At 43.6% G+C, this 23132-nt stretch overlaps 1 protein-coding gene across 1 annotated transcript in view; it reads left to right on the top strand.

Moving 5' to 3' along the window:
- The window catches only part of VPS53 (VPS53 subunit of GARP complex), a 150873-nt gene that overhangs the window by 83903 nt on the left and 43838 nt on the right, over positions 1 to 23132 (top strand). The window contains exons 12-15 of the mRNA XM_081109366.1: positions 584 to 685; positions 5869 to 5963; positions 17313 to 17555; positions 21261 to 21408. Coding sequence (XP_080965492.1) covers positions 584 to 685; positions 5869 to 5963; positions 17313 to 17555; positions 21261 to 21408 — 588 coding nt within the window. The remainder of the gene's footprint in view (positions 1 to 583; positions 686 to 5868; positions 5964 to 17312; positions 17556 to 21260; positions 21409 to 23132) is intronic.

The following is a 23132-nucleotide window of genomic DNA, read 5'->3' as shown; positions in this document are numbered from 1 at the left end:
CCAGAACTCCTGGGCTCAAGTGATCTTCCTGCCTCAGCTTCCTGAGTAGCTGGGACTACAAGTGTGCACCACCAGGCCCTGCTATAGTTTGTTCTTGAATTCAAACCCATCTGGCATTTTGATTCATTCATATTTATGGAGCACCTATTACATGCCAGGCACCAGAGATAGCATGGGGAACAGGACAGATGTGATCCCTGCCGTCATGGAATCTAGGGAGGAGACAAATAAATGGGCAGTTGCAATATTTTAATAAATACCTGGGTAGGGGATGCACCGGTGGGGTGGTGACAGGAACATCTAACCCAAACTTGACAATGGGGAAGGCTTCCCAGACGGGACTTTCAATTTGCATACTGAAGGATAAGTAAGAGTTTTAGCCAGATTGGGATTGGGGTGGGGTTGGGTGGGCAATCAGGTTTCTAGAAGATGGGAAAACAATGTGAAGGCTTAGAGGTGAGAATGTGGTCATGTTGCCTCAGTTCTTGTTCATTAGGTCAGATTTCATGACTTAGCTCTTGGAGAGACTTGGAAAAAGCAATGGGCAGAGCTCAGAAGATACCTATCTCTTATGTCTCAACAGAAAAAACTCGAGTCTCCACCCCCATCTACCAATCCCTTCCTGGAAGATGAGTCAGCACCAGAGATGGAGGAACTGGCAATGGAGAAAGGAGATTTAGATCAAGTAAGTCTGGTTTGCACTTCCACTTGCATCCCACCTAGTGCTTGTTCTGAAAATGGGTCTGCTCGCTCTAAATATGATCCTTTGGCTGTTGACCACATTCAGAGATTACAACTTTGGTGGTCTTTATAGAAAGCCTTTATCTGAAAGTGTATTTAGAAAACTGAGTGAAACAGCAGCCCTTCCTGCCTGCCTCTGCTCCCAAAAGCCTCACCACCGGAATTAGCAACACGCACAAGTTTAATCAGCCCATGAGGTGGGGCAGCAGAATTCTGTCCGGCCTCAGTCATCATCTCCTGAACTTGTCGGCTTAGCTTTTGGTTGTACTTTCATCTGGTCCGGTGATGACATGAAAGGCTGAAAGGTCCCCAGCGAAGTTAGCACCATCAGCTGGGGGTGGCCTCCGCTCAGTGTAAGCTGATCGTTTTAGGCCTGGAAGCCATTGGGGAGGCCTGGAAACGTCAGGGTGACCCAGTGGCGTATTTGGAGTTACTTTTCCCAGCACACTAGCACTTTCATTTCCTTCGGATTTTTCGGTCCAACTCTAAATTTCCTCTCTCTCCATCCTACAAGAACTGTGTTTTTGTTTCACTGCCATTTTATGACAAGAAGAGTTTAGAGCAATAAATCAGAACTTTTTCTGTCTGGATTAGTGATCCTTCCTTTTAATTTTCTACATTTGGCTTCTAAAGAATTATTTTATAGTATTGGTTTGGTCCAGACACCACCAGAGGAAGGCTGGCCGGGAAGACTAGCTCTGGGAAACCTAGCCACACTCTCTGCAGCTCACCCTGTATTTCTAGCATGGCGAGGGCGGTGTACAATCCTGGCAGGAGCCAGGAGAGGAGAATTTCCAGGGGCAGTTCTGAAGTGATGCAATAAAATGTGTCTGGTCCATTGATTAAATAATTATAATAACATGGATACCTCACATTTTTATGGTGTTTTATAGTTTAAAAGTCTTTCACATGCTTTACTTCATTTCATCTTCACAGTGCCTGCCTCTCATTTTATAGGATTTTATATGAGCTGCAATGCCTGCAGCTCAGGAAGGTTAAGTGATTTGCCCGGGTTACCTAGTCTGGAAGCGGAGGAGTGAGGACTGGAAGCCAGGCCTAGAAGTCAGAGACTAGGATTCCTTTCTTGACACTCTCATTGCCCTGCGATGTCTCAATGAAAAGTAGAGGACATAGGAATTATTCCCATGAATACAAGTGAATGAATAAAACTGAAGGGTACCTTCAGGCTGCATCCAGAGATCTATAGGATTAAATGTAATTGATTTAAAGCCATCCTATCAGCCAGTGTGGGGAGAAAAAAAAAAAATTTCTTCTAACATTTTGGGAGGAAGGACCAGCTGGGAAGGAGGGAGCTGTATGTGGAGCTCATCCTTCTGGTGTGTACCCTCCACCCACCCTGCGCGCCATGTCCCCAGTGCTGGTGACGGCTGTAGTCATGTCCAGCACTGTGTAGCCGAATACTCAGATGCTGTAGTGCTGCCGTGAAAAGTTGCCCCTTTAGCTAGTCATCTCTGGATGTGATTAAACTGGATTAGATACAATTCCCCATTTCCTACAAGATCAGTTTTGCCAGGTAAAATACGATTATTTCTTATGAAACTTTTTACTCATTCCGGAAGCTCAGGGTTATTGTTATAATGACCAAGACCTGCTCATTCTAAGGACGGAGAACACAGACTCATGTGGTAAAGCAGTCATGTGGTAGGGAAAGTGCCAGTCTGGTCTGCCATTATCTGACCATATGACCTTTATTAGATTTTTTAAAAAACTTTTTTTTCATCGATTTCAGAGGGAGAGAGAGAAAGAGATAAATACATCAATGATGAGAGAGACTCATTGATCGGCTGGCTGCCTCCTGCATGCCTCTCACTGGGGATGGAGCCTGCAATCCGGGCATGTGTCCTGACTGAGAATCGAACTATGACCTCCTGGTACATAGGTTAATGCTTAACCACTGAGCTATGCCGGCCAGGCTAGATTTTTACTTTCTCCAGACTTCTTTGGTTTCTTGATCTTTACAAAGAACTAATTGCTTTCAAACTGATTCCTGAGTGCCCCATCAGGAATCACTGTGGAGAGTTGGGAGGAGACCAAGTTACCTCCAAACAGAGGAGTCCGATTATGAGCCACTTTTATCATGGACTTCCAGGTAAAATTTCTTTTGATACAGGGGTTTAATATGCTTAAAAATAAAGTACTAAAAAATCCCCGGACTATATTATCCACTTGCAGTTTCACAGCCTATTGCTTCTTAGTAATAAAACTTACACACCAGTGACGAATGCCTCCTCGCATACCTTCCCTGACCTTGCAGGCCTCGCCAGCACTTTGTCTTGCTTGTGATTGATTAGGTGGGAGCCCCAGGATCTTCCTCTTCCCAGCCACTGACTGTGGCTTCCAGTTGGGTGCACAGGAGCCCTCTGGGGTGCTGGGGAGGAAGTCCACAGTTTGCTGTGGTGAGCTTAGCCAGAGGTAGTGGGGGAAGGCCCCCAGCGGTTACCCTGGGCTACCCAACCCGCCGTGGCACTGCAGTCAGTGGACAGTGTGCCCTCATGGTGAGGCTCATTCCCGCTCACTACCACTGTTTAGGTTATGGTGAAGGGAGAATGAACTTGAAAAGAGACATTTACTAGTAGTTCGAACAATCAGTTGCCAGCATATTCCCAATGATTTAAAAAAAAAAAATGACATGTGAAAAGAGAATGAGGGTACTCAAAGTCTAAAAGAAAGAGGCAGAAGAAATAAGGAATTTCTGGTTAAAAATGTCCCCTTCTGGTGATCCGAGCAGTAAGACTTAATCTGTTTACATTGGATAGTAATAAAAGGAAACGGGGCCAGCTGCAGACCTCCTCACTGTGACAACAGTAACTTTTATTATTCCATCAAGCTCCAGGAGGAAATAGCTTCCACATCTGCAGCTTTTGGACAGAATTCACACACGCAGAAAGCCAGCCTGAATGCTACTGCTAAATGACTTAGTAGATGCTTTGAGCTGAGAATCAACCCTTTGGGGAGCTGGACGGTGCAAAGGGAGACACCAGCTTAAGCTGAAATTCCAGCACCTATTATTCAAATGTGAGCACAGTCACAGGCAGGAGGCAGCCCTGTGGAAAGAAAGGAAAGTTCCGACAATCTCTCCTGTTGTTCTCTTCCTTCCATCTCACACTGAAAGCCCTGCAAGAGGACCGAGAGCTGTGGTGGCCGGTCTCTGTTCTCACTGCCAGGAGCGGCATTAGTGGGCAGAGGCTGGGCAGAGCAGAGTCGCCTGCGGGCGGGGTGGGGAGGCCTGCTCTGTCTGATTATGCCGTTCTCCGAGTGCCAAGTTCAGAGTGTGCTGTGGGGCTCGTCGAGCGCAGGGCCCGAGGAAGACTGATCAGGATGAGTGTGCAGGAATGTCATGTAGCCATTTTCTTTCATCATTTAAAAATCTGTATTTTATACTGAATGGGTTCTTCAGACTTAGAGATTTTTATCATGTCATTTTCATGCAGGCATAAAAGGGAACACATAAGCAAAATAAAATAGGATAAGATATTCCTTAAACTTCTTTGCATTCAGAGTCCATCCATCTCTCCCTCTCTCTGCTGAACCACTTTTTAAACTTTTTATTTGGGGATAATTACATATACATTCACAAGAAGTTGCAGAGAGCAGAGGCCCTGTGTACCCACCTCCCAGCTTCCCCCAGTGGTGACAGCTAATCCAGTGCATTATCAAAACCGGGGAATTGATCTTACCCCTTGTTTGCTCAGGCATAGATTTCTGTATTTTCCCACACGTTAGTGTCCTCTGCACTATCCAGAATGTTGGTGAGTGCTATTTCTTAAGACTGCTCCCCAACTGCCTCTGGGATTTCCTGCCAGGCCTTTGGCACCCATCTCCCATGTCTTCCATTTTATTTCACTTAAAAAAAAAAGTCAAACTTAGAGAAAGGTTTTAAGAATATTACAAGGAACTCTTAAAATCTTTCACCTTGGTTCACTGGTTGTTAATATTTACTTTGATCACATCCTCCCCACTCCTCCTCTCCTTCTCTCTTCCTTCCTCCCCCCATCTCTCTTTCAGAACAATTTGTTAGTTTGAAGATATCATGCCCTTTACCTCTGTAGATTTCAGTATGTATTTCTTAAGCAGAAGAACTTCCACTTAAATTACCACAGCTCAAAATCAGAAATTTTCTTTTAAAATATATTTTTATTGATTTCAGAGAGGAAAGGGGAGGGAGAGAGAGAGACTGACTCTGAGACTGAAACATCAGTGAGAGAGAATCATTGATTGGCTGCCTCCTGTACTGGGGATTGAGTCTTCAACCCGGGCATGTGCCCTGACCAGGAATCGAACTGTGACCTCCTGGTTCATAGGTCCATGCTCAACCACTGAGCCACCTGGCCAGTGGAACTCCTTTTCTTTAGGTATAACTAATAGTAAAAATTCCTACATTGAGGGTTGTGAGGAGTAGATGAGATATTACTTCATATCAAAGTGCCTGGTTCATAATAACAATCAGTAAAAAGAGGCTATCAAAATTAGATCATGTGAAAGCACTTTTATAACTTTTAAAGCACTATAAATATAAGATGCTGTTATTAGCTAGGATTTAATTTTTAAAACATCAGTCAAATGATGAATCACTTCCAAATTGAAAATGCATGTGTTATCAAAGTAGCAGTAAATTTTCACCATACCAAGCAAGTAAATGTTGCTAACAAAGCCAGCTTATTGTTCACAAGTTGGCATGAATTATAATGCAGGATATAGACCCAGTTTAGTTACTTTTTTGTTGTTGTTAATCCTCACCGGAGGATATTCTTCCTTTGATATTCTTAGAGGGAAGGGAGGGGGAGAGACAGAGAGAGAAACATCGATGTGAGATAGACACATAGATTGGTTGCCTCCCACATGCACCCCGACGGGGGTCAGGGATCGAGCCTGCAACCCAGGTACATGCCCTTGACCGGACTAGAACCTGGAATCCTTCAGTCCGCAGGCCAACGCTCTATCCACTGAGCCAAACCAGCTACGGCCAGTTTAATTACATTGAGTGCTTCTTATCTATAATTTAGGAGTGAACATGGAAAGGATATTTACTTTGAAACTGCTTGAAATTTTTCAAAGACAGCTCAAGTATAGGGTTTCTTTTTTCTTCTTGTCTTTTTTTCTTTACAGCCAAAGAAGCCTAAAGCCCCAGACAATCCATTTCATGGCATTGTTTCCAAGTGTTTTGAGCCTCATCTCTATGTGTATATTGAGTCCCAGGACAAGTGAGTGATGAACATTTTGCTATTTTCTATTGCGTTTCCCCCTCCTCTGGTTGTGGTTGGGCTTCCCAAGGACACAGCTCTTTCCTGAGGCAGAAGGAAGGATTTGGCATGCCTGTGACCCTCCCTGGAAACCTGTTAAGGATATTTTTATATCTCTTGAATGTTATCATTTATTGTGTCTATAAATCTCAGAAGCCTGATTTTGACTCTAATAAGGTCCCAAATGGATCCCAACATCTCCTTCCCCCTGGGCACCAAGCCCTTACATAGCTGTATGTGTCAACCCATGGGCTTTACAATGTCAGGCGCTGGCAAACAGAGAAAGACAGCCTAATCTCTCATGTATAAGTTTTCAAGTATAATTTGTTTAACTTTTCATTTTGAAATCATTTAGACTTACAAAAAAGTTACAAAAAATTCTCAGAGACCCTTCCCCCAGAGAATGTTAACATTTTTCATAACCATAGTTATCAAAATCAGGAGGGTAGCATTGTCCCACGAATGCCCTTTTTCTGGTTCAAGATCCAGTAATGCATTTAGTTGTCAGGATCTTAAGTTTCCTTCGATCTTGAATGGGTCCTCAGTCTTTTTGTTACCTTCATGACCTTGACACTTTTAGAGAGTATGGAGCAGTTGTTTTGTACAATTCCCTTAATTTTGGTTTGTCTGATGTTGTCTCTCAATTAAATCCCGATTATGCAAGAATTTGGGCAAGAATGCCACAGAGGTCAGGTCGTGTCCTCAGTGTATCGTATCAGGAGACATGTCATGTGGATTCGTCCCATTGCTGGTGATGCTGACTTTGACCACTTGCTTTAAGCGCTGTCTGCCAGCATTCTCTGCTGTGAAGCTATTGTTTTCTAATTAATGAGTATCTTGCGACTATGTAAATATCCTGTTTCTCATCGCACTTTGCCCACTCATTTTGACATCCTTGATGATTCCTGCCCAACGTGATTATTACTGTAGTGTTTGCCAGATGTTAGCGTCTGTTTCCATCACTTCTTCTATATTTACTAATTGGAGTGCTACTGTAAGGAAGAGTCCCCTCTCTCCCCCATTTGTCAGTATGGACGGATAGGTTCTTACCTTCTTTTATGGATTGTCATTTATTTAATATACATATGCATCTTATAAACTTAAGAACTCCAGAAAATTTATAGAGCAGCCCAGTGTAGCCAAGTTTCCTTATGTCCAGAAGAGGATGCGTGATCCCGTGTCCACTGCTCATGCAAAGCTGGAAGACCCCCTCTCGTCCCTGAACCTCTGCCCACAGCCAGAATATGCAGACCCTTCCACACTGGAAGGAGGACTTGGAAAAGGGTGGGTTTCTGGAACTGCCGAGCTGTGGAGACAGGCTCCAAGAGGAGGCCTGGTAGCCTGCAGAACACACGTAAGAGGACCAGGCAGTGGCTCACGTGGAGGGAACAACGGCGGCTGTGAAAAAGTTCTGAGGGGAGTTCTCTGGGAAAGCATTTAGGCACCAAAACCCAGTCTTTTTTTTTGTTTGTTTTTCCTTTTCCCCCTTTTAATGATTCTGTCATAGGTTAGTGAATTCTTGTTTTCAGATGTGTTTTAGGGGTAAATCATAAGATTAAGAGAATATAAGTGGAATCACTACATGGAACATTATTATTATCCACCTACCCAATTTTTTTTCTAAGTGTCAATCGTTACCAATTTATTTTATGCAAAACAGTAGCGATGTAGAATATAGGAGTTATCTTATGCTGCCATGCACGCGAGTTGTGAACATTCCAAGCCACCATGTACAGTTTGGAGGAGAAGGCTAAACAAGAGCATTAACCATGCTACTGAACACAGGAATTTTTTATTGAAAAAGGTTAGGAATTATCAGGGGTCCTCAAACTTTTTAAACAGGGGGCCTGTTCACTGTCCCTCAGACCGTTGGAGGGCGGGACTATAGTTTAAAAAAAACTATGAACAAATTCCTATGCACACTGCACATACCTTATTTTGAAGTAAAAAAACAAAACGGGAACAAATACAATATTTGTATTTGCATGTGGCCCGCGGGCCGTAGTTTGAGGACCCCTGAATTAGATAGCAATGTCTTCATAATATTTCTCTCATCACTGAAGACTGAAGAAAATAAAAAGCCACTGAAGATTTAAGAGAACATCCCAGTGTAGCCAAGTTTCCTTACAGCCAGAAGAGGATGCGTGATCCCGTGTCCACTGCTCATGCAAAGCTGGAAGACCCCCTCTCGTCCCTGAACCTCTGCCCACAGCCAGAATATGCAGACCCTTCCACACTGGAAGGAGGACTCGGAAAAGGGAGGGAAAGGAGAAACTAGGAAGCTGCTACAGCACTGCCATACAGTCAGACCATATACTGCAATAATTGCGTACTTGATGGCTGCATCATTTTTACTGAACCGTGTGAAACTACACTTAGAAACACATCAAAGCAAAATATCATGGCTATCATCAATCAAAATCGAAAAGAAAGAAGGCAAACAAAGAAATAACTCCAGGATGAACACACTATAAATAGATGAGCATTTATGGAGAATGAATCACTATCTACATTCTTGGACTGTCTCATTCTGCCCCAATAAAAGTGTCACCTACTTGATTTTTATAGCTAACTTCTATTCTTTTCCTCCCCAGTGACTAAATGCTTCAGATTAAAATCCCAGAAAATGAACTTTGTAAAAGAATTTCTACATTAACAAAAACCTCCTCACTGCTTCTACTCACCCCACCCAAAAAAGGTGCCTGGACAGTTTTTGCCTTGTAATGCCACAGTGTTCTTCCTGCTTTCCACCCACTGGGTTTATGCCTGAAGGCACACAGAGGGCAATAGTTATATTGCCTCTTAGTCCTTTATTTTTATTTATTTACTTATTTTAAACTTCTTGTATTTTGTTATTTTCTTTCATCCCTGACATTTTTTTTTTTTTTTTTTGATGGGAAAACATTGATGGAAAACCAGCGCAGGCCCCTAGTCCAGTCTATCCCAAGTGGATTCTGACACCGGGTCAGAATCTGAAGTGAGTCTGGGGCCTCCACCTTCTGTGCACAGTTGACAGTTTACACACTTAGAGATTTGCCTTCCTATTTTGTCACTGGAGGGACCTATGGTCCTTTTTCTTCTGGTTTGAGGAGTTTTTACTTAATTATATTTCTTCTACAAAGACTGGAAATTAGTACAAATAATCTGGATTTCCCTTTGTAAGAAACATTTAAAATTTGTAAAGAATTTTTGTGAGTTTGTTTGAGCAAAACTGTCAACAATAGTAGGGGAGCAAAATCTCAAAATGTATTGAGATAATGCTCCTGCCTCTTAGTCCTTTAAAAGCGTTCCATCTTCTGCGTTCAGAAAGTTTTTCTCAGGAAGTTAGTAAGATCCAGAGAGGGCCAGAGAAAGAATCAGCTATTTGCCAACTAGATTAACAGGTTTTAAAGCAACCCACCTGGATGGCTGTTACTGGGCAAAGCCCCTTCTTAGCAACTCAAATTTTTATTTTTAAAGAGGCTCTAAAGCTATTGGGTCCAGGGTTTAAAGTGCATACGAGATAACCACACACTTTCTTCCCCAAACCTACCAGGTCTGAAGAGTCATTTTTCCGAATTATTCTAATTCTGGTATCTACTCTTTTCACATGGCCTTGATTCATATAAAGAATACTCATTGTTCATGGTACTTTGGGCAAAGGGCCAGACCTCCCTTCCGTAGGGACTCTCCATTTCTCTATGAAAAATGAAGTGCTGGCCACTCACCCTGCCATTTGGCCTCACTAGGATGTTTCCACAGCACGAGGGAAGTGGCGGAAGCTGCTCGGAGGAGAACTGCGTAGGTTGTACTGTAGTAGCTCCAGAAAAAGCAGCAAAAGCTTGAGTAGAAAATAGAATTCACAAAGTTCATTTCCTCATCTGTGAAAGGAGAGAATCAGACCAAATAATGCTTAAAGCAGTGGTTATTAACCGTTTTTGAGTCATAGATCCTTTAGAGAACCCGATGAAAGCCAGAGACACTCTTGCCAAAACAAATCTTCATGAACCTACGCACAGTTTTTGAGTACAATTTCAAGGGATTCTATAAAGCCCTTCTTCCCTTAAGTCAAAGAATCCTAAGGCTGGAGGAGAAGCTCAGGTGGGGACTGATTTTGTACAAATTACTACTCTTGTAGCTCTGACTCAGAAATCTTCAAGGGAGGACAATCTTAGACCATTCCCAAGCTCCGAGATGACAGAGACCCAACACAGTGTAGCAGAAAAAACGTGGATCTGGATGCCAGACAGACCTGGATTTGAGTCAGAACTCTGCACTCACTCACCGGGGACCTCGAGCATGGTACTTAACCTGTCCGAGTTTGTTCTGCCTTCTCTGCAGTGAAGTTAGTAATGCCCCCCTCCTAGGACTAGTGGTGAGGGTGAAATGAGGTGACATGTGGGTACTTGCTTGGCATAAGTACATGGTGCTCAGGAACTGGGCCTGCCCTGCCCTCCCTGTGATCTTGTTCTGGACTCTTAGGCAACGGTTGGGTGGCCTGATCAGTGTTGCCAGCTTTCTTCTGGGCCTGGCCTGGGTTCCATCCTCTCATCTCCCCAGCCTCCCACCTGCCCAGGGAAAGTTCTGGCAGCACCTGCCCCAGCCAAAAGCCAAGCAGCAGCGGTACTGCAGAGCCAGGACCTGGGAGGAGGCAGGAAGTGGAGATGTCCCCGAAGCCACCTCTTTAACAGGTCAGGCTAAGCTGTCATTCTGTGCTTTAAACAGCTTTCTCAATTTTTGTCTATGTTCAAGGAGGAAGTTAGTATGTCTTCTACTCTTGGGAATGTAGTGCTTTTCTGTTGCTAACTCTTGAGGAAGAGATTTCTCTGCATAGGCACTTTGTTCATTCAGTTACATCTCGTTCAGAGAAGCTATGAGTGAACCATTTCTGCCTGTTCTCCTGAGTCCCCTCTAGTAACTTCTGTTGAAATGGAGCTCTTGCTTCTTCTGGCTTCCTCAAGCCTAAGTTTCTCTGTCAGTTACTTTCAGTCATGTTTGTTATACCCCAAAATTTATTCCAGGATTATGGGTTGCATGTACTTGTCTCTTTGGTCTCCTTCAGTCCAGAAAAATAACTCATCCTTTCTTTATCTTTCACGACCTTGAAATTTTTGAAGCGTACAGGCCAATACTTTGTGGGATGTCCTTCAGTCTGGTGTTTTTCTCATGATGGATGATTTATGCAGAAGTGGGGCTGTGTTCTCAGTAATCCATGTCAGGAGGCACCAGTGTCCGTTTGTCCTTTGATTTGTGTTTATTTTTATTACTCAGTTTAGATGGTGTTTGCCACTTTTCTCTATTTATAAAGAAGTAATTAATTAGTGCCAGGAGTAATTTTGAAACCATATGAATAGCCTTTTTCTCATCTTTCACTGACTTATTTTATCACTCATTGATACTTGCCTGGATCATTTATTACTAATGTTATCAAATGATGATTTTTCTAATTGTCATTTCTTCTACATTTGTTAGTTGGCATTATATATATTTTATATTTTTATTTATTTCAGAGAGGAAGGAAAAGGGAGAGAGAGAGAGAAACATCAGTGATGAGAGGGAATCATTGATTGACTGCCTCCTGCATGCCCCACACTGGGGATTGAGCCTGCAACCCAGGCATGTGCTCCGACCTGGAATCAAACTCCTGGTTCATAGGTCGATGCTCAACCACTAAGCCACGCCAGCCTGGTGACACTATATTTTAAGCAAAAGCTTTATCTTCTCCCCCATCTACTTATATTGTATGGACTCATAAATTTCTATTTTATTCAATGGGTTCTAGTCATTACTATCTTTTTCTTTTTAAATTTATGTTGGAATAAATTTAGACTTACAGGAAAATTTCAGAAATAATGCAGATTTCATATTCCCTTCTCTCAAGTTCCTCTAATGTTAACATCCTACATAACCATAGTACAGTTATCAAAGTCAGCAAGTTAACATTGGTACAGTATTATACTAAACAACAGACCTAACTTGGATTTCATCAATTTTTTCACTAATGTTCTTTTTTCCTTCCAGGATCCATCAGTATTTATTTTAATGCTCAAATAGGCCGTTGGAACCCCTTCAAACTCATTTTTCACCTTATTTGCTTCTTTTTTTTTTTTTGCACTTTTCTGGTACAACAAAATATACTAGGCTCATCTTGTGCTTTCCTACCTCAGCCCTAGAGTCATTCATTTTTTAGGATCCCTTGTTCCTTTGGTAGGAATGATATTTGGAAACTAAGTTCTTGGCATCAGATATGGTCATTACGCTTGGGTGTCATGCTTGTAGGTCCATGTAGCTAAGAACTATATGCATATGTATAGATGCATTTCTCTGTATCTATTTTTTAAATCCTCACCCAAGAATATGTTTATTGATTTTAGAGAGAGGAAGGGAGAGAGAGAGAAACATCAATTGTTTGCCTCTTGTATGCACCCCAACCAGGGACCGAACCCACAACTCAAGTATGTGCCCTGACTGGAATTCGAACCCACAACCTTTTGGTATACAGGATGACACTCCAAACAATTAAGCCACACCGGCCAGGGCCTCTATATCTATTTTTATACCCATTTCTATGTTATAACCTATGTGTTTATGCTGATACCTCCAATTCTAACCTAACCACGGGGATTTTTTTAGCTTCCTCCTTTACATGTCTGAACTGCCTTCTATGGCAGTTAGAAGCCTGGCTCCCAGTGTCCTCCCCATATTTAGTTCTATGCTCCATTTACCTATATGCCACCCATCTCCCAGTTGGGCTCAAGCTAAACCTTGGCTCCCCAGCCCCACAAGCCATACCAGAACCAAATCCTTGGTCCCAACTAAAAGGAAGGAGAAGGGGGTGGGGGTACAAACTAGTTTGAGTGCCCTTGAATTAACGAGTTCTGTAACTTCCTGGGGACCTTTTGGGGGTTTGTCCATGCTTAGCTCCTTGCCAGCTTTTCCTGACTGTCATCTTCCTCTCCCAGTGCCGTCACTCCTTTACTTCCCAGGAGAACATGGTTTCCATATGCCGCGCACAGACCCAGCGCAAGAATCTGCCTTGGTCATCCATAGATAAGCTTGGTCTGCGATGTGGTTTTCTTCTCATTGTGTTTTACTATTCCCCTCTAGTGATACTACTCTGCAGAAGTCTCTATTCCTAGGTCATTTTATTTATCAGTGGAACTCCCAACAGTATTACACAGTTCTTAGGCTCAGGCTACAGTGAAGAGGGGAAAAGACACCATCTACATCCATGACCTGTTTCTTCAAGCTGAAGAGAAAGTGAATAACAGCAATAATCGAAATGTCATCTATCTGTCTAGTGCTTTACAGTTTTGTAATCAAAGCATAGTATAGTGAGTGGATAGAGCTTAACTTTGGAGTTAGACAGACCCAAGTTCATATTCCAGTTCTGATAAATTCTATAGGGAAAATTGTATTATTTTCCTCAGCCTCAGTTTCTTCATTTATAAAATGGGGATAATAAGGCCTTCTACTCAGGTCTTAGAGGATTAAATGAGATTATATTTATAATGTACCCAGCACATGCTTTATAAGCTTATAGCTGCAGTGGGAAAAAGAGATCAAAGAAGGATGATGGTGCACAGCGTGAAGGGATGAAGACAGGAGCAATTTGCTGAGGAAATACAGAGGAGTGTATAAATCAAACTGCAAGCAGACTCTTCTCCTTTGTATCGTCTGCCTCAGCCAAACCCTCTCCTCCTTCCCACCCTGTCTTCCTCCCACTATATTCTGTTCTCCTTTCTGATCCCGTGCCTCAATTCTCTCACCTGAATCTGCTGTGACATTTTCTCTCTGGTCTCCTCTGGTATTTCATTGTCTAAAGCAATTGCTCGTTTGGTGTAGACTGCAAAATTCGCATTTTGTTGCTGTCTGGGAACCTATCGTACGCATGAGGGTCCTGTCTCCCCAAGTAGATCAAAGCTTCCGATGGGCAGACGCCGTGTCTCGGCCTGAGCTGCGCCCTGACCAGGGCTTGGCCCTTTGTACTCTCTTACTTGGTTGTACGTACTTCAGGGGATAAAAGGCGCCTCCTTGTGATTCCGGTCAGTAAACCGGTCGATGTGCCACACATCCCTTTCTCCAGGAGTCCTACAAGACGATCTTGCCAAAACTCCAGGCAGTGTTTGGTGTTTGGAAAAAATGATAACCTTTGCTTTTTTGTTATTATTGTTGAATTCATTTATATCTTCTACTGACAGCCCACAGAGCTCTGCACTGTGGACTGTCAGTATAAGTACTCAGTCAGTATTTGACTGGATTAGATCCTTCCCACCCTTCCATTCCCACCCCTTAGGAACAAAGTGTGGAGGTTGATCAGCTGAGTTGGTACTGGGCCGAAATAATTGGGAGAGGAGGTTCGCACATATGCATGAGGGTGGGCCTAGGGGGAGCAGAAGTAACAGAAACATGATGCCTACTCTCACGGAGTTTATCATAACATACATGAAACAGAGAAGATTCTACTGCTCTCCAGCAAGCAGCTTCTGCCTTTTGTACCAACTTCAGCTTTGTTATGGCTGTCTAGAGTGCTGTCTCAGAACGATTCTGAAATGACACCAAAGACCCATGAAAAAGATTGCCATGATTGATGAGCACTGCACCGTGAGCCCAGGATGGGAGGCAGTCGACATGCTTCCTGAATATTTCATAGCCTTGCAGTGTATATTTAAGTGTAAAATAATGAAGTGTCACCTTGGCTGATTTGGCCCAGTGGGTAGAGTGTTGGTCTGTGGGTTCAATTCTGGTCAAGGGCATGTACCTAGGTTGCAGGCTTGAACCCTGGCCCTGGTCAGGGTGTACACAAGGCAACCAGTCGATGTGTCTCTCTCACATTGATGTTTCTCTCTCTCTGTCTCTCCCCTCTCTTCCACTCTCTAAAAAAGCAGTGGAAGAATATCCTCAGGTGAGGAGTAACAAAAAAACAAAACAAAAAAGTGTCAGTGTGTGACAGGACAGATGTTGAAGTGAAGATAGAGGATTGTTGTGAACATAGAGAATTTGTTGTTGTTAATCCTCAGATGCACCCTGAGCTGAATGGAGAAGTGTTGGGAGAATATTTTGGTGGAGGGAAGCATCTAGGCCAGGGGTGGGCAAACTTTTTGACTTGAGGGCCACAATGGGTTCTTAAACTGGACCGGAGGGCCGGAACAAAAGCATGGATGGAGTGTTTGTGTGAACTAATATAAATTCAAAATAAATATCATTACATAAAAGGGTACGGTCTTTTTTTTTTTAGTTTTATTCATTTCAAACGGGCCGGATCCGGCCAGCGGGCCGTAGTTTGCCCACGGCTGATCTAGGCAAAGGCCCAGAGTCAGGGATAGAGATGGAGCAGGGGGTCGTGGAGGTGAGTCTGGCTGGAGCAGGGGGTTGGGTGTGGGGGGAGGGTCACTCTGGAGGAGAGGTGTGGGAGATTACATGGAAAGGTTAGGCAAGAAGAGGCTGTGAGGAATGGGGGTGGGGAGGCCGGAGTTCCTTCCCTGCTGCTGACCATCATCACAAAGCCCTAGCCTTGGCATGAAGTTCTTTGAGGGCAGAATGGCGGCATCTGGATATAATAAACTTTCAATAACAAAGGCTCTGGAGTAAAATGTCAATTTTCTCCTGTTCCTGCTAATTGATGCTGTGTGTGGTTCTTGTCTTTTTCTTCCTGACTGTTATATAAATACATTTTTAAAGCACAGCTGGATTCCTGTAGCCTTAGACAGCCACCTACAAAGATGCAGAATGTCAAGAGGAGTGGGAACCCCCTCCTCCCATTCTTCACACTGCACAACTGTGCAGGGAACAACCGAGGCCTGCTGGGTTCTAACTAGTGATGACTCACTGCAACTGAAGCAAAGTCAGTGATGTTTGAATGGGAAATGGGAGAAAAAATGCAGCCGCTGTCACCACTGCAACCTGGGGCAAGCCTGGAGCTGCTCAGACCCTCTTCTCCCAAGAAGTATGCCTTTACATCTGTAGTTCCAAGAAAAACTGCATTAAAGGAGAAAGAAAGCATTAGAATATTTCTTTTTTGTTTTTGTGTGGGTTTTTGTTGTTGTTAATCCTCACCTGAGGATATTTTTTTCCACTGATTTTTTTTTTTTAGACAGAGTTGGAGGGAGGGAGGGAGATAAGGAGGGAGGAAAGGGGAAACGAGAGAGAGAGAGAGAGAGAGAGAGAGAGAGAGAGAGAGAGAGAGAGAGAGAAAGAAAGAAACATCAATGTGAGACAGACATTATCGATTGGCTGCCTCCCACACTCGCCCCGACCAGACCAGGGATTGAACCTGCATCCCAGTTATGTGCTCTTGATGCGAATCAGACCCACGACATTCTAACCACTGAGCAACACTGGCCAAGGCTAGAATATTTCTTTACAGTTTGCCTTTGTTTAGGCATCTATTTTGTGGGCACAAGTAGGTTAATGATACCTAAATATTTGCTGACATCATAACCTTTTTGTGTTTTAGGAGGTCGCAGGGTAGAGTGGTTAAAGGTTTGAGGCTTGGAGCCAGGCTGCTTGGTTTTGAATTATGGCTCCCCCATTCTCTTGCTGTATGACAAGGTCCTTAATTTTCCTGCACTTTGCTTTTTGAAAATAAGGATAGTAATAGTTTCCTACTTCATAAGGTTATTGTGAACATTCAGTGAAGTTTCATTGAAATGACACATAAAATATGGACATAGTGCAAGTGCTCAGAAAGTGATCATTATCATTATTTAGGGTTTTCATTTGTGGAAAAGGGAGATGGTCTTATATGACAGTAGGACCAGTGCATGCACTTAAGTGGTGGATGTTGGGCTCAACTCTGCCACTAAGTGTGACAGACTTTCTGGCCTTACTTTTTTCATCTTTTAGAGCATTCACTAGACCTGATCTCCCTCACAGGGGATGGGGTCATATGTGATCATGAAATGCTTTGGAAAGTATAAAGCAGTTGGCAAGTGCCACATTATAAAAAATATTTTTTTATTGATTTCAGAGAAGAAAGGAGAGGGACAAAGAGATGGAAACATCCGTGATTAATTGGCTGCCTCCTGCGTGCCCCCTATTGGTGACTGAGCCCACAACCCGGGCTTGTGCTCTGACCAGGAGTCGAACCAGTGACCTCTTGGTTCCAAGGTGGATGCTCAACCCCTGAGCCACATCTGGCCGGACCTCAAGTGCCACATTTTATTGCTGCTGTTACTATAGGAGTCATGGGGGTGGTGATAATACTGATAGAAATGGGTCTAATTTTAAATGTAAAAAGCATTAGGAATAATTTACTCATGGCTGCCAAGCACATTTATTTACTTTCTCTTTCTTGAAATAGAATAACATTTCAAGTTTTCTTCTTCCTAGAAACCTCGGGGAGCTGATAGATCGGTTTGTGGCGGATTTCAAAGCCCAGGGGCCACCTAAGCCCAACACTGATGAAGGGGGCGCCGTGCTCCCCAGCTGTGCGGACCTCTTCGTGTACTACAAGAAGTGCATGGTGCAGTGCTCTCAGCTCAGCACCGGGGAGCCGATGATCGCTCTGAGCACCATTTTCCAGAAGTACCTCCGAGAATACGCCTGGAAAATCCTCTCTGGCAACCTGCCCAAGTGAGTCCTGTTCTCCCTGGTCCGAGTGGGGAAGTATGCTTCTAAACACACCTAAATATGGGAATCTTTAAGGAAATCCACTATGAAGTTATTTCCTGAACTGCTGAGAGGATCAAGGAAGAAAACACCCTGATTGAGTTCACAAGACCTGAGACTATTTCCTCTCTAAATGGGATTCCACAGCTCTCAAGACCGTTAGAGGAAATGCCCTTGCTGGCTGCCAGCATAGGTCAGATCTTACCACCGTGGGCTCAAGGGAGTCGGCCCATTATATGTATATTTAATTTACATGGATTCGACGGTGGCTACTTGGCCAAAAAAGTGAGGAGGTGGTGGAAATAACTCAAAACAGCATGGGCAGTTTCACTCAGGCCCCATTCAATGAGGGTATGTCCTGGGATGATAAATAGGCAAGAGGCATGAGCCTGCCTTCCCTTAGTCTAATTACATTCCCAAGTCTCTCCTATGGTATGTGTGTCTTGCTATGCTGGATAGAGTCTAATGTTTAAAGACGTAGTGAGATTTGGGGGTAGGGAGTTGCATAGCACAGCTCCTAATTATAGTGACTTCACCATAGTCACTAATGTTGTTACATTGTTATTGCTTGAAATAAATGAATCATTACACTAGGGTTTTAGATGTTCTGGTTATACTATAGCAATTTCAATTGTTATAGAATATGATCTAAGGTAAGCCTTTGAAATTTAGTGATTATGAATCATCCCCGTGGCTCAGTTCAACAATTATGGAATTAGTTTCTGTCGTTGTCACTAAAAGGTGTCCTACATGGAAGTTTTACATTATTTGGAGCAGTGGTTCTCAACCTGTAGGTCGCCAACCTGTGGATCGCGACCCCTTAGGGGTCAAACGACCCTTTCGCAGGGGTCGCCTAAGACCATTGGAAAACACATATATAATTGCATATTGTTTTTGTGAGTAATCACTAAGCTTTAATTATGTTCAATTTGTAACAATGAAAATACATCCTGCATATCAGATATTTACATTACGATTCATAACAGTAGCAAAATTACTGTTATGAAGTAGCAACGAAAATAATTTTATGGTTGGGGTCACCACAAAATGAGGAACTGTATTAAAGAGTTGCGGCATTAGGAAGATTGAGAACCACTGATTTGGAGGAAAGAAAACAAAATCCATGTGCTCTACAAGACATTTGAAGTAGCAGATATGTTTTACCAATGAGAATTTCTTTGACTGTGATAGAAACCATTTAAAAGTTTTTAGTAACTTTTGTCCTGATGATCAAAGTAATAGAAGTTCATAGAAGACACAGAAAAGCACTAAGATTGAAAAGAAAAATCACCAATAATCTCACCACCCAGAGAAAACAAGTTTAACTTTTTGGTATATGTTCTTCCATTCTTTTTTTTTTTTTAAATATATTTTATTGATTTTTTACAGAGAGGAAGGGAGAGAGATATAGAGAGTTAGAAACATCGATGAGAGAGAAACATCGATCAGCTGCCTCCTGCACACCCCCTACTGGGGATGTGCCCGCAACCAAGGTACATGCCCTTGACCGGAATTGAACCTGGGACCCTTGAGTCCGCAGGCCAATGCTCTATCCACTGAGCCAAACCGGTTAGGGCCCATTCTTTATTTATATATATAATATGTGTGTTTGTGTCTCTTCTTTGTTTGTTTACCAGAATTGGGACTGTACTGCTTATTATAGCTTTATTTCCTGCTGCTTTCTTTTTTTAAAAAATATATTTTTATTGATTTCATAGAGGAAAGGAGAGGGAGAAAGAGATAGACATATCAATGATAACAGGTAATCATTGATAGGCTGCCTCCTGCATGCCCCCGACTGGGGATCGAGCCTGCAACCCGGGCATGTGCCCTGACCTGGAATCCAACCCAGGACCCTTCAGTTCACAGGCTGATGTTCTATCCACTAAGCCAAACCAGTGAGGGCTATACCTTGCTGCTTTCACTTAACATCATCCTGGGAGCATTTTTTCATGTGTGTTAGCCAGTGTCCCAGCAGGAAGCCAACGATGTGCTCAGCTGGGATGTTATTAGGATTGAGGCTGCTGAGTAGTCACAGAAACAAGGGTAAGGTAGAAGGAACCAACAGAGGACTCCGAGGCATCCATATATAGTAGTGGGTGATTATTACTGCTTTGAAACTCACTGACAGGTAGGGCTGAGGACAAAGGTCTGCCCCACAGAAACTAGTCGTAGAGGGCCAGTCACTGCCAGGACCACGCTGAAGCAGAGGGAGTTGGAGGACTACTATTGCTCAGACTTCTCTCCCCTGTACCTCTCTGACTTCCTGCTGCATCTCCCGTTGGCTGAACGCAACAGGAGGAAGCCTGAGGGCCAAGGAACCTGGATGATGATAAGTCTGTGGAAGTCAGTCTCCTGAGCCATAGAGAAGGGAAGAGCAGAAAATGGATCTGGGAGGCCAGCAGAGAATAGTGGGCACTCCTGACAGTAAATATTCATCAAAACATGTTTAATGGTGCCATGGCAGTCAAAAATGGAAGAACCTCAGTTAACTTCTGGGATTATGATTGATCATTCTCTTAATTGGTCGTTTGGGTTGGGTTTACTATTTTGCTATTTTAAATAACACTCAGAAAAGCGTTCTTGAACAGAAGTGGAACTGCTGGCTTAAATCACCTGGACATTTTCATAAGCTCCTGAAACACACCTCCAGAAGGGCTGTCCGGTGTGACGCTCCTAATCTATAGTGGACAGGAGTGCCAGCGCCCTCCCACTCTTACAAGTCCTGGGAATTAAAGTGTTTTCATACCTTTGATTATCAGTAACTGGGCAGGTTTTTTAAAGGAGAAATTTCTCTTTAATTTTTTGTTGTTAATTCTCACTTGATATTTTTCCATTGAAACTTTTTTAGAGAGAGTAGAAGAGAGAGGCAAAGACAGAGAAACATGAGTGTGAGAGAAACACATTGATTGGTTGCCTCCTACACAAGCCCTGACCAGGGCTGGGGCTGGGGAGGAGCCTGCAATCAAGGTACGTGCCCTTGACCAGAATCAAACCTGGGACCCTCTGGTTCACAGGTTGATGCTGTATCTACTGAGCCAAACCAGCTGGGGCTAATTTTTAAGATAAATGCCATTGAATTCTATCTACTTTAAAAAAAATTAGGCACTCATGGTTGAAATAGCAGGAAGTTTTATAACCGCATTTTGACATTTTGTGAGTGTGTGATTAGACCCCAGTAGGAAGCGATGAGATGTCTTCTGGTTTCTTGAGACAGTGGGGGTTTGGGCAGGAACCATTTCTTAACGTGCACTTTTGTACCCCTCCACCACCACATGCAAATTTCTGTGCAGAATTTACTTGACTGAGAGAAACAATTGGGGAGCCAGCTCTTGTGCTTCAGATGATCCTGAATGAGCTCAACAGATCAGGAAATGCCAAGCTAAGCAGCCAGTGTTCAGCAGCCTCCTCTGTATCAGAGTCATCACAGTAAATATGACTGATTACTGGCTCACTGTTGGAAACATCTTTTCCTATTTCTGATGGTCTGAGAATTTAAACAGATGATAGTCAAGGTGAGGTCAATAGGAAAGGACTTGTTGTATGTGGGTTTATTTGGGCCATGTCCAACCTTTCCTTCCCCCCTTTCTTTTCTTAAAATGTGCAGTTTCCAGTTCAGGAAGCAAATGAGAAGTCCCAGCCTGACTACTTCCTGTTCCCTTTCCTCAGAACCACAAGCAGCAGTGGAGGGCTGACCATCAGCAGCCTCCTCAAGGAAAAGGAGGGCTCCGAAGCAGCCAAGTTCACCCTGGAGGAGCTCTGCCTCATCTGCAGCATCCTGAGCACAGCAGAGTACTGTCTGGCCACGACCCAGCAGGTGAGCCGCCTGGCCGCCCGCTCCCCACCTCCTTTTCCAGGACCGTCTCGGCCCCTTAGCTCAGTTGGTAAGAGTATGGGCCCTAAAAATGAAAGAAAAAAAAGTATGTGCCCTAACAAGGTCTCATAAAACCTTGGGCAGACTAGTTGGCCTCCCACAGAGGAAAACTGCTGGCTGTCCAGCCAGAAGACGGCCATCACAGAAGGGCCTTGTTAAAGGATCCCAGGCAAGGAAGTATGACTGATCTCTTCCCCGGAGTTATGTAAGCTACATAAAGGGCATGCCCTCCCAAAAGTAGGTCAGTAGCCCCATCTCCTGTATGAGACAGGCAGGAACAGACTGAAGGGTACTAGCACCCAGGCTCTGGTGGTGATGAGTCACGGCAGTTATTCCATTCTCAGAAGTCTTACTGGGCTAAGCAGAATCCTTTGGGCTTTTATGTGTCTCCTGGAATTTACATAGCAGTCTCAATCTGCCTAAACAAACAACCATTGTTTGGATGTTGACGTTCAGGAACTGTGAGGCAGGAAAGGGTGATGCCTCTACTGGAGTTCCTCATTAAAAGAAGGAAGACCCAGAATAATTTACCATTCAGCCTTAGATGTGGATTAAAAGTGCCCTTTCACATTTGCTCTGGAATTCACCTAAAGCCAAAGAAAGGACGCAATTGGGGAAGGTGCTGCTCTTCCCCTTTTGGGGGTTTATTATTTACACATGTTTAGAACGTAGGAAGGCCGTCATGAATTAAGGTTCAGACGGGACAGCTTGGAACCCCTGTGAGCCAGAGTAAGAATACAGAACAGCCAGATAAGCAGTGTTTCCCCTAAAACTTCACAGTGGGGTTAAGCCAGTCAGAGGCCAGGCAGTAGCATGCTCTGCCTGGGGACGTGGGTAGATTGAGTCACACAGGGGATGATCTGTCAGGGTTTGGCCTTGGAGCCGGAGACAGCAATCCACTTGTTAGAAATAAGGCAAGTCCCCAACTTCAGGGGTCCTGGTAGAACACAAAGCAGACCTGGGAGCCAGGCAGCAGGCAAATGTCTCTACTCCTGCAGGAGGGTGTGCAGCACGTGGTCAGGGAGCACGCACTGAGCTTGTGGTCTGCTTGGCTTTTTAATCCTGGCGCACATGACCTGTCCCTTGCTTTTGATTGGAGCTCAGGTGCAGTCTTTCGAGATTGGCTGATTCAAAGGGAGAGGTTGGCCTTTGCCATTTCAAGATGTTGGCCCCACCGGAGCTGCAAGCCATGCAGCCAAAATGGCAGCTGCCAAGTCACGCAGTCCAACATGGCGGCTGTCTAAACTGCTCTTGAACAGAAATGATGACTGGTTTATTCTCACACACTTAGCCCCCAGGACTCCCAATATCTGTGAGGACCTCCAAGGAAGGGGTCCCAGAGTTCTTTGAGGAAGAAGCACTAGTGAACTATTCTGTGCAGAATTAGAAAGAATACACACAGTTAAATAATGGTATTTTAAAAGTAAAATAACTGTGGTACAAAAACAAGCTATAAAAATAATGACCCTTGATCCCATCACCCTCAAATAATCATATTAGCAATTTGGAGGGTTGTGTTATTTTTAAGTTATTTCCTTTTTTAACTTTTTAAAAATGTATTGATTTGAGAGAGAGGGGAAGGTGCCGGGGGAAGAGGAGAGAGGAACATCAATTTATTGTTCCATTTACTTACACAGTCATTGGTTGCTTCTCACGTGTTCCCTGAC

The sequence above is a fragment of the Myotis nattereri genome (genome assembly GCF_964212035.1).
Source record: "Myotis nattereri genome assembly, chromosome: 16".
Classification (NCBI taxonomy): domain Eukaryota; kingdom Metazoa; phylum Chordata; class Mammalia; order Chiroptera; family Vespertilionidae; genus Myotis; species Myotis nattereri.
Note: the sequence above shows the minus strand (reverse complement) of the source record. Positions and strands in the feature narration are given on the sequence as shown.